This window comes from Sceloporus undulatus, chromosome 5 (assembly GCF_019175285.1).
Source record: "Sceloporus undulatus isolate JIND9_A2432 ecotype Alabama chromosome 5, SceUnd_v1.1, whole genome shotgun sequence".
Taxonomy (NCBI): Eukaryota; Metazoa; Chordata; class Lepidosauria; order Squamata; family Phrynosomatidae; genus Sceloporus; species Sceloporus undulatus.
The window spans coordinates 106,174,261-106,187,460 of NC_056526.1; the positions used below are offsets into that span (position 1 = coordinate 106,174,261).

Genomic DNA, 13,200 nt, shown 5'->3' on the forward strand with positions numbered 1-13,200 from the left:
AATGCATTTCACACTTCTCCATTCCTGCAGAAGCATGTGCAAGCCTCCATAGGTACAAATCAGTACAAACAGCATCAGCAGCAAGCAACCAGATTCATTGCTCCATTCTACAGCTTCGATTTTTAAAAGAGAACTTTTTATCAGGCTCTGAAGTTCGGCTATATTAACCACTCTCATATATGTGTGGATGCGGTGTGTGCTTGCATCTGTGGGTTTACGTTAGCTGTACTGGATAACCAGACTTGAGAATATGGCAGGACAATGACTCAATAAAATCCACAAATGAGACTACTTACCCTTACCACCACCACTTGTACAGAAACATGTTCAGGAAGTCTAATAGGCGCCCGGAAATGCATGGCCAATGCTACAAGCAAGTGGAGGATCGAAACCAGGTTCTTGCCATGAATTGCTTGAGGAAAAAAATGAGACATATTTAAATTTAATTTAATTAGGAACAAATATTTTATAGGAAGTTTTGGATCAGTTATCTGGGATTGGTCCTTTGCCTTCAGAACCTTCAAGTAATTTAGCCACCCAGGTAAGTCTTCCACAGATTTTTTTCTGTGGCTGCTTTCACTTGACTTTATCAAGACACCTTTCTAGGATTTCCTAAGTCACTGGCCCATTATCCCCCGCCTACTCCAAATGGACCCTTTCCTCTATTGTTCAGTCACACCCATCAGTGTGCCTCCCTATACCCTACCAATCTCCACTGAGATCACTATTTTTCCCCCTACTACTAGCCACACAGTGATTTTCAAAGTGCCCTCCTCCACAATTCAGCCAATCAGTTGGGCTATGAGGAAAAGTAGGTAGGACCCTGTTTTGCTGTTCTTGTGTACTTTCAAGTCACTTCTGAATTATGGTGTCCCTAAGGCGAACCCAACAAGGGATTTTTTTGGGTAGAATTTTGTTGACATGGAGCTTGCCCTCACCTCCCTTTGAGGGTGAGACAATGTGACTAGTCCAACTTGAACCCCTACAATGCTGGCTCTTATGCTAGGATCCATAACTGGGATTCCCCAATTATGAAAAACTGTAAATCTGCATAATTTACACATGTTAGCACATGTGCCCTTCAAACAACGAATGAATGAAACCACAGAAAGATGTGAAGGGATTCAATCTTTATATCATATCATATGAACATATGAAGCTGCCTTATACTATCAGGGCATTCATCCATCTTGCTCAGGTCTGTCTCCTTAAGAAGTAGGTCTCTGAGGTGACTTTGTTCATCTGCTACCTCATATTCCTTTATATGGAAGCAACAAGGCCTGAAGCTGGGACACTGTTCATGCAAAGCATGTGCTCACTTCTGAGCTATGGCTCCTGCACAGCAAGCCCATTCTAGGAAAGTTTCTTACAGTCAACGTTCCACTTGATAGTCCAGCCGTGGGGTCGCAGCAAATCATGGACAGCTTCCAGAACAGTCTGCAGTTTTTGTTTCTGGCCAATTTCAGACTGTGTCACTTCAGCTACATTCAGTTTGCGGCCAGCTAGTTTCTCTAGATTGAAAAAACAGACAGGAAGAAGCAAGATTTGTCAGACAAGATTAAAAGGAATGAAAGCCAAAATCTATTTACGTTACATTTCTCACTTTGTTGCTTACCAGTAGAATAGTAACACAATCTTGATGTGATTGGATCTAAGACGTTATTGATTTTGCTTAGTAACCAAAAGACTTCCTCGAGAGTAAGCCTTTTAATCTACAACAACAACTACTGGAAGACAGGGTCTTTACAAAAGACATCCTGTGAACAATGTGGCTTTTTTCTCCTTAGTTATGTTTTAAATACTTTTATAAACAGTTTTCAATTCAGTGCTGCTTTAACAGGGCAATTATAAATCATGTTTACTTTTTTGGATTGATTTTAACTTTATTCTGTTTTAATCTATGATACAAGCCATCTCAGTTCCTGCTCTTGGAGGAAGGCAGGATATAAATAAATATATAAAAATAATAAATAAATAAGTGGCTGAGTGGAAATTTAAAACTTGATCTCCAGTTCCAACCTTTATCCGCTACACTAAGATTAGGGCAGCAGCTCACCCAACAGTTTCTGTAGCACCTGCCCATCATAGACGTCCTCCTCAAGCTGTTTGACTATGATTCTCTCTTCAACCAGGACATCATTTATCCAATCAATCAAAACCTATGTAATGAAAAGGAAACAAGAAATTCTGTGGTTGATTCCAACAAAGTTAATTTGTTGCCATTTGATTTTTATGGCTTTTTTAAAAAGTGTGTTTTCTGCAATAGTGATTTTAATAATAAAAGTACCTTGCAACTCCTGATAAAGTGGACTCGAGTTCACAGAAGCTTAAGTAAATTTCTTAGACTTTTCAGGTAAGACAAGATTCCCCATTTTTTTGCCATAACAGATTAAGAAACATTTAATGCTGTCATGTTTTGTCAATTCAGCTTCAACTTATGGAAACACAGTGAGTAAGAGGCCTCCAAACTGGGAATCAAACCCTGGTCTCTAGAGTCATGGCCCAATGCTCAAAATGCTACACCCATGCTGGCTCTCCTCTTCCAGCTGTACCTTTTAATGAGTTGATTTTTCCATATAAGTGTCATGAATGAGACTCACCTACCCAATTACTTTCTCGTATGGCAGCACAATGGGTCTTTTTGATCTTTTTTATGAAGGTGATGGCCACTATCCATACACCAATTCTTCACTGCGAGACTCAAACTTAAGTATCTCCTGTACTATAACTCGCTTTAGATGCCATCACTCTGAGTTTCCAATTTTTCCCTATCTTGGCACCAACTATTCTTTGACAACCACACACCCACTGTCCAAACCTAAGAGACTTTTCTTAATGTTGGTAGTGTTTTTAATGTGTTTCTTTAATCACTTCAGACAGCTGCTTGCTGAAACAAAGTAATACATTTATTTACAAGTCACGCTGAATACAGTATCTATTTTAGTGGATGGTATTCACAATGGATACAGTGTATAATACTTTATTAGTCATACAGTTTAACAGATTCTTTAGCTTGTCTTTGTACAGTACTTGTTTCTTTATAGCTTTATGTATGTTCCCTTACAGACTAATTTCTCACAGAACCTTTATTAAATCTTTGTAGCTTATAACTCTTCTGGTTACCTGTGACTCCACTATACTGAAAGGTCTTTCATGCAGTCTTATCTATATTATTTGGTTAGACTTTGTACTATAGCCCCTGACTGCTTTGTGTTACATCCTGCCTCACTATTAAGGCCATCCCAATTGTTTTTAAGACTGTTATTCCCAGAGTAAAACATTGTGTAAACACAGAGGTAAACACTGTGTTACTTTAGTTCATTCACACCAGGTATTGTGAGGTTTATATGTTCCATTTCTTGTTTTACAATATCTAGCTTCCCCTGATTCATTCTTTTCACATATTAAGAGAGACAGTCCTTACAATTTGTAGTAAGGAATTATTAGAAAGAAAAGTAAAATAATGCACTAAGATATCTTGTCATACAAATGTTCTGGGCATTACCAAATCTAGCCACTGACTTACAATATATAAGACAGGGGTGGACATTATTTGAGGGACTTTTGACTATAATGAAAAAGAAGAAGAAGAAGAAGAACAACAACAACAACAACAATGACACTAGTGGGGTCTGCAGTGACTGGAAGTGACATTTTGAGTGAGTGGATGTGACTTCCATTAATTTTTGGGCATGATTTTTTAATACTTTGGGTTGTGGGACTCAAATATACCAATAACCAAGAGGTTATTTTCTGCCATTAGAAAATTAAGTCCTGTCACTTTCTGGTTTGTACATAAGCTTTTAAATGCCTAAAATGGTGACAGTGCCCCATTACTGACCATTTTAGTGCAAAATTATGTATCTGTCTCCTTCAAAAAGAAGCATGTAGCAGGAAGGCAATTGCTTCTCACCCCTGGTCTTTCCATTTCTCACCCCTGGTCTTTCCATTTCCATTCCCTAAGTAATTCAGCAATTTTTAAAAGCTGCTAGTTGAAGACCAGAATTCAGACTATCCCATGTTGGCTCAAACTTCAAAAAGCCAGAAAAATGGAAACTAAGGCTGATGCCTTACCAGACATGCCTCACAATCATGTGACCTCTGACAGAAACAGGATTTGTGGATGAATGATGTATAATGTATTATATTTTTGTACTTAGTAATGTTTTCTATAGATATGTTTTTGTGGTTTTTTCTCTTTTTTAATGTACAGTTGGCCCTCCTTATCCATGGATTTTTTATCCATGGATTCAAGCATCCATGGCTTAGAAATATTCAAAAAAAGTATAAATTCCAAATAGCAAACCTTGATTTTCCATTTTATATAAGGGACACCATTGTGTCTGCCATTATATTTAATGGGACTTGAGCATCCACGATTTTTGCTATCCACAGGGGATCCTGGAACCAAACCCCAGTGAATAACAAGGTCCCCCACTCTAATAAGCTTTAAATAAAGGGGGAAAAAGAAATTATGCCCTTGGTTTTCTCACCCTGTCACAGAGAAGGAAAAATGTGAAGGGTGGTGGAGTGTCCAGAATGGATCCACCGTGTAAGGCAAAGATACACTGTACTATACATGGAGGGCAAGATTGTAAACTGGTGAGGTGATAAATCACACCATTTCATACTGGATATTTTTCAATGCTTGCCCTTATAGAACACAGGTTAAAATCTTAAGAATATCAACGATTAAGCTCCTAGATTCACATTTTCTTTGCTGTGCCAATTTCCTACTTGTGAGATTCTTTTCTGTGACATGGTCAAACATTAAAAATATGGTTTCACAGCCCCTTCAGTTTGAAGTGATACAGTCCTTTTTACCATCTTTCTACCCCTCCATCTTACTGTGTGTACAGATTCAGTTAAATAACTGGCTTGAGAAAGGATATTTAGTCTTGCACCAAAAGAAAGCATAACTATGTATTAGTGATGGGCTTACCTTGATGAGTTCTTTAAATTTGGCATCCTCCTTTGAGTTGGGATCAATCATGGTGCGTTCTTCATTCTCCTCTGCCAGTTTAGAAGACAATCCCTTAGGTAAAGCCATCATGATCCACATACCCCCTCCACAAACACACACACACTGCCTTAAGACTGTCTTTCAGGAATCAGCTGCTGTCTGATTCATAAATGGGAAAACCCAGTCACTGTGGGCGGTGAGAAGCAATATCAAATTATTACAAAGGGTTGCTCATGTTTAAGAATGCATCAAATAAAGAATATGGGATTTGGGTGCTATCTCTGTACACATATATCTGTCAGCATATAAGGTTCCTTAACCAGTGGAACTAGTTAACAGAGACACTGCAGAAATAATCTGGTTTGAGACCACTTTAACTGCCCTGGCTCGGTGCTAGGGAATCCTGTGAATTATAGCTTATTGTGGCACCAAATCTCTCTAACAGAGAAGGCTACATGTATCACAAATTCATGCCCATGGGCAATTTTTGCATACAGGGCTCACTTTTACTGCAATATGATTCTCACAGAAGTCTATAACTCTACATCTATTTTCTTGTTGGGAAAAAAGACACAAATTGTGTTTCCAACATGTTAGAATTAACTTTGTATTACTGAATCTATGTGTAAAGTTATGACTAATTGGATATATATATCCTTGGACATATAGAAATGTAAACCAGTGTAAGAATGTTTCATCTACTCAGTCATCTGTCTTTTCATTCATCTGGTTTACCTAGTAATCAGAGCCTTCATTAGATACTGATGCAAATAAATAAAAGCTACCAGTTATAATAAGGAAAAGCCATCTTAAATAGTTTATTTTTCACAGTAATAGCCATAACCATGGGCTGAACTATAGGTTTTATATTGTCATGAATGCTGCTCACCAATACCACCAGCAAAAGTCTTGTGGCTAAGTTCAGGATGGCAGAGGACTGCAGGAAGGCAGGGGAAGAGATGCAGAGCACAAAACTAGATATTTAGCTCTTTTCTTGCCAGCAAATATCTACTATGCAGCAAATGTCTTGCTTCAATACCTGGTGTGGGGAAGGATACTCAAACCCCAGATCTTTCCCCCTACAACTGTGAAGCAAGTAAAAAGAGACAAAAACACACTGCAGAAATAATCCAGTTTGAGACCACTTTAACTGCCCTCGCTCAGTGATAGGGAATCCTAGGCAACGTAGTTTATTGTGGCACCAGAGCGTTCTGACAGAGAAGGTTAAATGTCTCACAAAACTACAGTTCCCAAAATTCCATAGCATTGAGCCAGGGCAGTTAAAGCAGTCTCAAACTGGATTATTTCTGCAGTGTGGTTTGGACAAATCTTGACAAAATGGCTGATGACTTAAGAGAGACTCTTTGGGACCAAGTCCCAATAATTATTTTGAAATGGGGTGGGTTAGAACTGCTGGTTTTACATCCTCAAGTGCAATGTTGATCCTGTTATATGTCTCCACCCAAATTAATCCATCTCTAACTGCTCCTGTATTGTATATTTTGCTTTATCTTAGTTCCTTTTCATTCTGCAAACTCATTTAGGCAGAAGCAACCATATCCTCTGTTTATTTTTACACATTCTAACTTCCTCATTATTTCATACTTAGTGTTGATGGACATTATATAAAGTCATCTTTTGGAGCCATCTTACCATAATTGCAACTGTTCACCAGCTGACATCAGTTCTGAGTGTAGCCAATAAATTGTCTGAATTTTTAATGTATATGATAAGTATATGAATATATATATCTGTGGAGAAGATTTTGTATTCTTGTTTCTCCATGGGCTGGACATCTGTTAGATTATGCAACACAATGGTTTTGCAAGTGGCCAGGCTCTACAATAATAATTCTCAGTCTTGGGGTCTCAGATAACATTAAACTTCAACTCTGATAAGCCTGAGCCAACATGGCCAATGGTGAAAGATTTGAGGGTTTATCGTCCAAAAATATCTGTGAACTCAAGGTTGGGAGCAACTGATCAGCAAAATGATTCAGAACACCACTTCCCCAGAGGGTCACTCCAAAGAGTGAGTCAAAGGCTGCAGCTACACTGCAGAATTAATTTAGTTTGACACTGTTTTAACTGCCATGGCTCAATGCCTGGAAATATCATCCAAAGAAGAATGGATATTAAAAACATTAGAGCTGGCAAAAATCGAAAAACTATCCTATATAATTAAATAAAAATCACCAGATAAATTTCTGAAAGACTGAGATCCATTTATTCAATCTCTTAAAAAGAAAGGAGGGAAGACAATACAAGTAGCTTTTGAGCTTCAAAATATGAAATGGCCTTTTATCCTTGTACACACATGGGAAGGAGTAAATGTATTGAATACTAATTAAGGAGTACACAAAAGATGGACAGGTTGCATACCTGTAACGGTATTTCTTCGAGTGGTCATCTGCGAATACACATATTCATGTCTTAGGTAAGGGGGTGTAAGAAGTCGTGCATTTAATCATAGGGGGAGCAATGAGGTTGTGGGGTTTTTCAGTCAGTGTTTTGTCTCAGTTTATCTTTTTTGTTTATGTCTTTTTGTGGATATTTAAAAAAAAAACCTGCCATGGCCAAATACTATGGAATTCTGTATTTTCTGAGATATTTAGCCTTCTCTTTCAAGAGAACTCTGGTGCTACAACAAACTACAAATCCCAGGATTCCATAAGAAGGAGCCGTGATAATGTCAAACTATATTAATTCTGAAGTATGGCAGCAGCAAGAATAGCAAACCAGTGCCTGAACTCCCAGTTTCGTGAGATGCCTGCCTGACTATTCAATTGCCACACTGGCTAGTATTTTCTTCACACTTCTTTTGCCTGCCTGATGTCAACAGAAGCTTTCTTCATGGGGTGGATTTGGCCAATGGGCTTTCAACTGAAATACAATGAGAACTGGCTGTAAGTTGCAGTTTCACTGCTATAGAGCACATGCAACCATTCACGATGGGATATTTTCACATAAAACCCCCAAAGGTGTACCATTATTGCAACTCTCTGTCTCAAATTTTGAAAATAATTTCTGATTAGCTCTAATTTAGATTATTCTTGCACTGAATTTAGAACAGTAAATTTTAGCACAAGAGTAAATTCTATATTATATTAGCAGGGAGAAAGAGGAAAGCCTAGAAAAACAACTTCTGAGATAGGAGGACACATACACATGCACAATGATTAAAGGTATAGCCACACTGCAAAATTAAAGCAATTTGACAACACTTTAACTGTCAAGACGCTATCGTACAGAATCCTGGGGTTTGTAGTTTGGGGAGGAACCACAGCTTTTTGATAGACCAGGCTGAATACCTCACCAAACTATAAATCCCAATTATCTGTAGGATAAGTCATGGCAGTTAAAGTGGTGTCAAACTGCTTTAATTCTGCAGTGTGGCTACATTCCTGAGACAGTTGCCAGTTAAATTCATTTCATCCTACGACTGATTGCACTCAAGTACTAGCAAGAAAAAATGCTAAGCCCTCATGTGGCATCTTCACATTCAATGGCACTGCTTCAAACTGACATATCTAGTCTAATCCTTACATCCTACCAACATAATGAAAAAAAGTATTTTGTTTTGTACTAATCTACATTTGACAAGCATACTATACCTAATAAAGTATCTTCCGGATGTAGATCAGTCATGGCAGGGGACATCGGTGCATTGATTGCATTTTTACCCTCTTCTTGCAGGTCAGTCACTGAAACAAAGAGAAACCACACCAAATATATATATAGTTGGTAAATTCCCAGTTGCCAGTTTGCTTTACTTTTAACTAGTGTTGAGCAAAATGTCCTAGGGATCCATTACTTTTTATTTTCTTGGCTGGAATGTAATGATTTTAGCAAGGCCACCCAACCCCCAGGCATTTTCTTTATGGCTGTTCAGTACATTTCATATCCATTTCCTCTGCAAAGTGGCTACTAAGTATAGTTTACAGCCATTACTTCTCCAACATTTTGTTTCCCTTCACCATCACTGCATTTCATTCTGCCTCATGTGGCCCAGCCCTAATCAGGGATAACAAGCCAGACCCAACATCAGAACATTACTGAGCCAATCTTATTTTGATAATGTTCACAACTGTTGGCCACTATCACAGCCACAGCGCCATTTGTTCAACAAGACTTTCCTCCACATCTTCATTCTTATTTCAGTAATTCCCAAATAACCCAAAGATTGAAAGAATGAATAAATGAAGTCTTGACACTGCCAGAGATGGCACAGTCAAGAGTTTATGTTCTCACACTATGCCATGTTTACACTGTAGACCATTATTTAACCTATTTGCTAATGTCACCAAGAATATAGGACACTCACCGTAAACAAAGGAAAATGTAACTCATACACCAGGTCTGGGATTCATGGAGCCCTCCAGATATTGTTCTCTCAATACTGTTCCCCACTACCAAAACTAGCTATCAACAGTGCAGGTCCACAACCTTTGGAGGGTCATGCAATTCCCAGCCCTGCTATACAGGTTACCTGGCCAAATCTAAAGTATCATAGCATTAACACTCTTGCAGCTATTGTGCAGTGACCCATGAACATTTGATGAAAAGGGGCTGACCTCTTATGATTCTGATGAAGGTTTTTATGAAACAGACTCTCTCCATCTTTTAGCTGAGCACAAATTCTAGCTGAAATAGTTAGGGGAGGGGGACACAGCTTATAGTGGCATACAGGGAAAACTGATATCTCATTAAGTGTAGAAATATGATATTTAATAGTTTTAATAGTGGGTTTTATTTTGGTGTTGTTGTTTTTGCTTCTTAGTTTTGTTTTGTTTTTGGTAAACACCAGAATCTAAGACTGGAAGTAAAGTAGAGAAATAGATACAGGTTGACTCTCTCTTATTCGAAATGCTTGGGACCCAATGTGCTTTGGATTTCGGGGGTTTTTGGATTCCGAAATATTTGTCTATATATAATAAGATATCTGGGAGATGGGACCCAAGTCTAAATATGACATTCATTAATGTTTCATACATTATACACATAGCCTGGAAGTAATTTTATACATAATATTTTAAATGATTTTATGTGTGATACAAAGTTTGTGTACACTGAACAATCAGAAAGCAGAGGTGTCACTATCTCCGCCACCCATGTGGACAATTTTGGATTTTGGAGTATTTTGGATTTTGGAATTCTGATAAGGGATACTCAACTTGTCACATAAAAAGACTGTCATATAATCCGTTTTAATAGCAGTCATATCAGTCATCAAGCAGTCATCAAGTCTAGTTTTGCCTTAAGCCAATTAAAGCATACAAGGAAGTCTACAAAGAATAGTTCTCTACACAGCTATATACTTCAAAGCACAGGGTTTCAAAAGTATGCAGGCTGTTTAAATTGTCTCATGCTAAACATCATTTTTCATGCGAGAAACTATGGTCACAGGGCATACTCTAACAAGTATGCTTTTCACATATCCTGGGAATACTGCCAATACTCTCACATGCATTCTGAAACAGCAGAGCACCAGAACAATACTACATGTTCAGATGAACACTGGAAGCACTAGTGTAATAGGAAATATGTAGAAGGAGTCTCATTGGCACAGTAGGAAGGAAACTGAAAATCCTACTTTCTGTCAGAAAAGGTCTTAAAGTCTGTATACCTTTTTTGTACCTTAAGTGATGACAAAAGTATTTTGGAGCACTTTGAGCAGTTCTCAGACTTAGACCTCCAGATGTTTTCGACTTCAACTCCCTGTGGTCCTAACTGGTATGGTCAATGCTCAAGATTTCTAGGAGCTGAGGTCCCACACACAGGGACGTAGCCAGGATTTTGGGAAGGGGGCGGTCCAGACTAAGTGCAGGACTAAGTGACTATGCAGGGAGGTTGGGTCGGTACAGGATGGAAGGAAAGAGTCCCTGCCTTCCTTCCTCTCCCTTTCTTCTCCTTCCTTCCTTTCCTTCTTCTTCCTTCCACATCTGAAGGTAAAGAGCTCAAGAACCGCTGTTCTGGAAAGCTTCTTCTGTATGTGGCTATGCCTCAGACAGAAAGTGAAGAAGAACATTCACAATTTAGCTTCCTCCCTCTTAGATTTTTTAAAAGCATTTTACTGAAATATTGTTTCTGACTGTATACTTGACAATATCCATTTCCACTTTCTTTCTGCCGCCACACCCATTTACCTTCTCATCATAAATAAACTATTGGTAGGAGGACCTAAACAGATACAGTAGTAAAAAAAAGACATGTATCAAGAATGTCACCAATGGCTACACTTCAAACTGGAGGTAAATTTCAAGAGTAATGCCTCAGGGCTCTGTCCTGGGGCTAACACTCGTTGACGTTTTTATCAATGATTTAGATGATGGGGAAGAGGGAATCCTTACAAAGTTTGTGGATGGTACAAAACTGGTAGGAGGTGCCTTAAACATTGGAAGATAGGAACAGAATTCAAAAAGATGCTGATAAACTAGAAAATTGGAATGCAACTAATAGAATGAAATTCAACCTAGACAAATGCAAAACTCTCTACTGTATTTAGGCTACAAAAACCAAATGCACACTTATAGGGTGGGGGATACTTCACATAGCAGCAGTACACATGAAAAGGACCTTAGGATTATTGTTGATCATAAACTAAGCGTGAGCCAGCACTGTGACACTTCAGCAACAAAGGCACATAATATTTTGTGTATGTGTGTTGTGTGTCTTCAAGTGCATTTCCAATTTATGGTGACCCCAATGCCCTATCATGGGGTTTTCTTGGCAAGATTTGCTTAGAAGATGTTTGCCACTGCCTTCCCAAGACTGAGAGAGTGTGACATGCCCAAGGTTACTCAGTGGGTATCATGGTGGAGGTGGGAACCCTGGTCTCCTGAGTCATAATCCAGCACTCAAACTACTACACCACACTGGTGCTCAATAATTACCCTGCATTAATAGAACCATAGTTTCCATGTCAAGGACAGTAACAGTCCCACTATATTCTGTGCTAAACTGGCCTCATCTGGAGTACTATGTTCAGTTCTGGGCATCATGTTTTAAAAAGGATATACATAAATTAGAGTGGATTCAGAAAAGGGTGGCAAGAGTAATAAGAGGTATGAAAAACAACACATAGAGGGATGAGGGAGCTGGGCATATTCAGTATCAAAAATAAAAGACTGAGGGGTGTGACACCACTTAACTCTTTGGGTACTTAATGGGCTGCCATAGAAAAGAACATATAGGTTTCTTTTCTACAGCCCCAGAGGGCAGGACCCAGTCCAATGGTTTTAATATACAGGAAGCCAGATTTCAGTGAACATCAGAAGGAACTTCTTGACAGTAAGAGCAGTTTAAGAACAGAACCAATTATCTAGAAAGGTGCTGGGGTCTCTTTCTCTGGACATCTTCAAAAAAAAAGGCTGGACTTCCTACTAGGGAGCTATAGCTGGAGATCTTTTCTATGATTCAGTAATTCTATGAACTTCATATCAGAAACATTATTTAAAGAAAAACTGAACAAGAAAATTCAAATGGAGAAAATGAAGAGTTTCATATGAACTACATAATGGACCAGGAAACTACATATGACTATAAAAACTCGTGTTCAGAAATCCACATCTCTCAGTTATAAATTTCCTGTTTACTCTACTAGAGAAAGAAGAGGGAAACCTCCTACGACCTGAATATCTGGAAGCCCAGAACAATTTGAGTGACCACAAAGGATTCAGATTTGCCAATATGCCCAATGGACAAGAGCTCAAATTCTTAAAACAGACATATAACATCTATGCTGCTTGCCAAAACAAAGTCTCCAGGGTACAAGTTTACAATGATTTAACAGCAGGTTTCCTCATGACTATAGTAAAATGTGAGGTAATTCCAAATTACAGCAGGATATGAAGTATATCTGGATTCCTTAAGAATGAGGCATACATCATGCAGCCAATCCTGTAGTATGTGTGGGTCTTTTAATTTACTGGGCCTCAAAACAGCTTGCCAATTAAATAAAATTAAGCTGGGGTTCCTGAATAAAAAAGAGCTCCTTATGTCTACAGCACAGAGCTAAAGCAAAGAAGTAAAATGGCCATCTAACTATTACTTTATGGTTTCCACCTAAGAAAACTATATCCCAGCTCATAAGGGAAACACCTGTATACTTCAGATATGGACCAACTGAGACTAATTTCCTATGGATTCTCACCCCAAAGTCCATTAAAATCCATCCCTGGCCCACGAGATCAGATTTTGTTTCCAAAACACTCAATTTATTAATTTAGACTTCTGCCA

The 13,200-nt window shown here is 38.5% G+C and overlaps 1 protein-coding gene and 1 long non-coding RNA gene across 6 annotated transcripts in view; one reads left to right on the forward strand and one right to left on the reverse strand.

The window, feature by feature from the left end:
- LOC121931194 overlaps positions 1 to 13,200 on the forward strand; it is a 972,450-nt gene that overhangs the window by 495,783 nt on the left and 463,467 nt on the right. The gene's annotated exons all lie outside the window — the stretch shown is intronic.
- The window catches only part of PARVB (parvin beta), a 54,696-nt gene that overhangs the window by 18,978 nt on the left and 22,518 nt on the right, over positions 1 to 13,200 (reverse strand). For all 4 annotated transcript variants that reach the window (XM_042468624.1, XM_042468626.1, XM_042468627.1 and 1 more), the window contains exons 2-6: positions 8,577 to 8,666; positions 4,943 to 5,013; positions 2,057 to 2,159; positions 1,371 to 1,511; positions 297 to 412 (exon numbers count right to left, since the gene is read on the reverse strand). In XM_042468624.1, the coding sequence (XP_042324558.1) occupies positions 297 to 412; positions 1,371 to 1,511; positions 2,057 to 2,159; positions 4,943 to 5,013; positions 8,577 to 8,666 (521 nt within the window). The remainder of the gene's footprint in view (positions 1 to 296; positions 413 to 1,370; positions 1,512 to 2,056; positions 2,160 to 4,942; positions 5,014 to 8,576; positions 8,667 to 13,200) is intronic.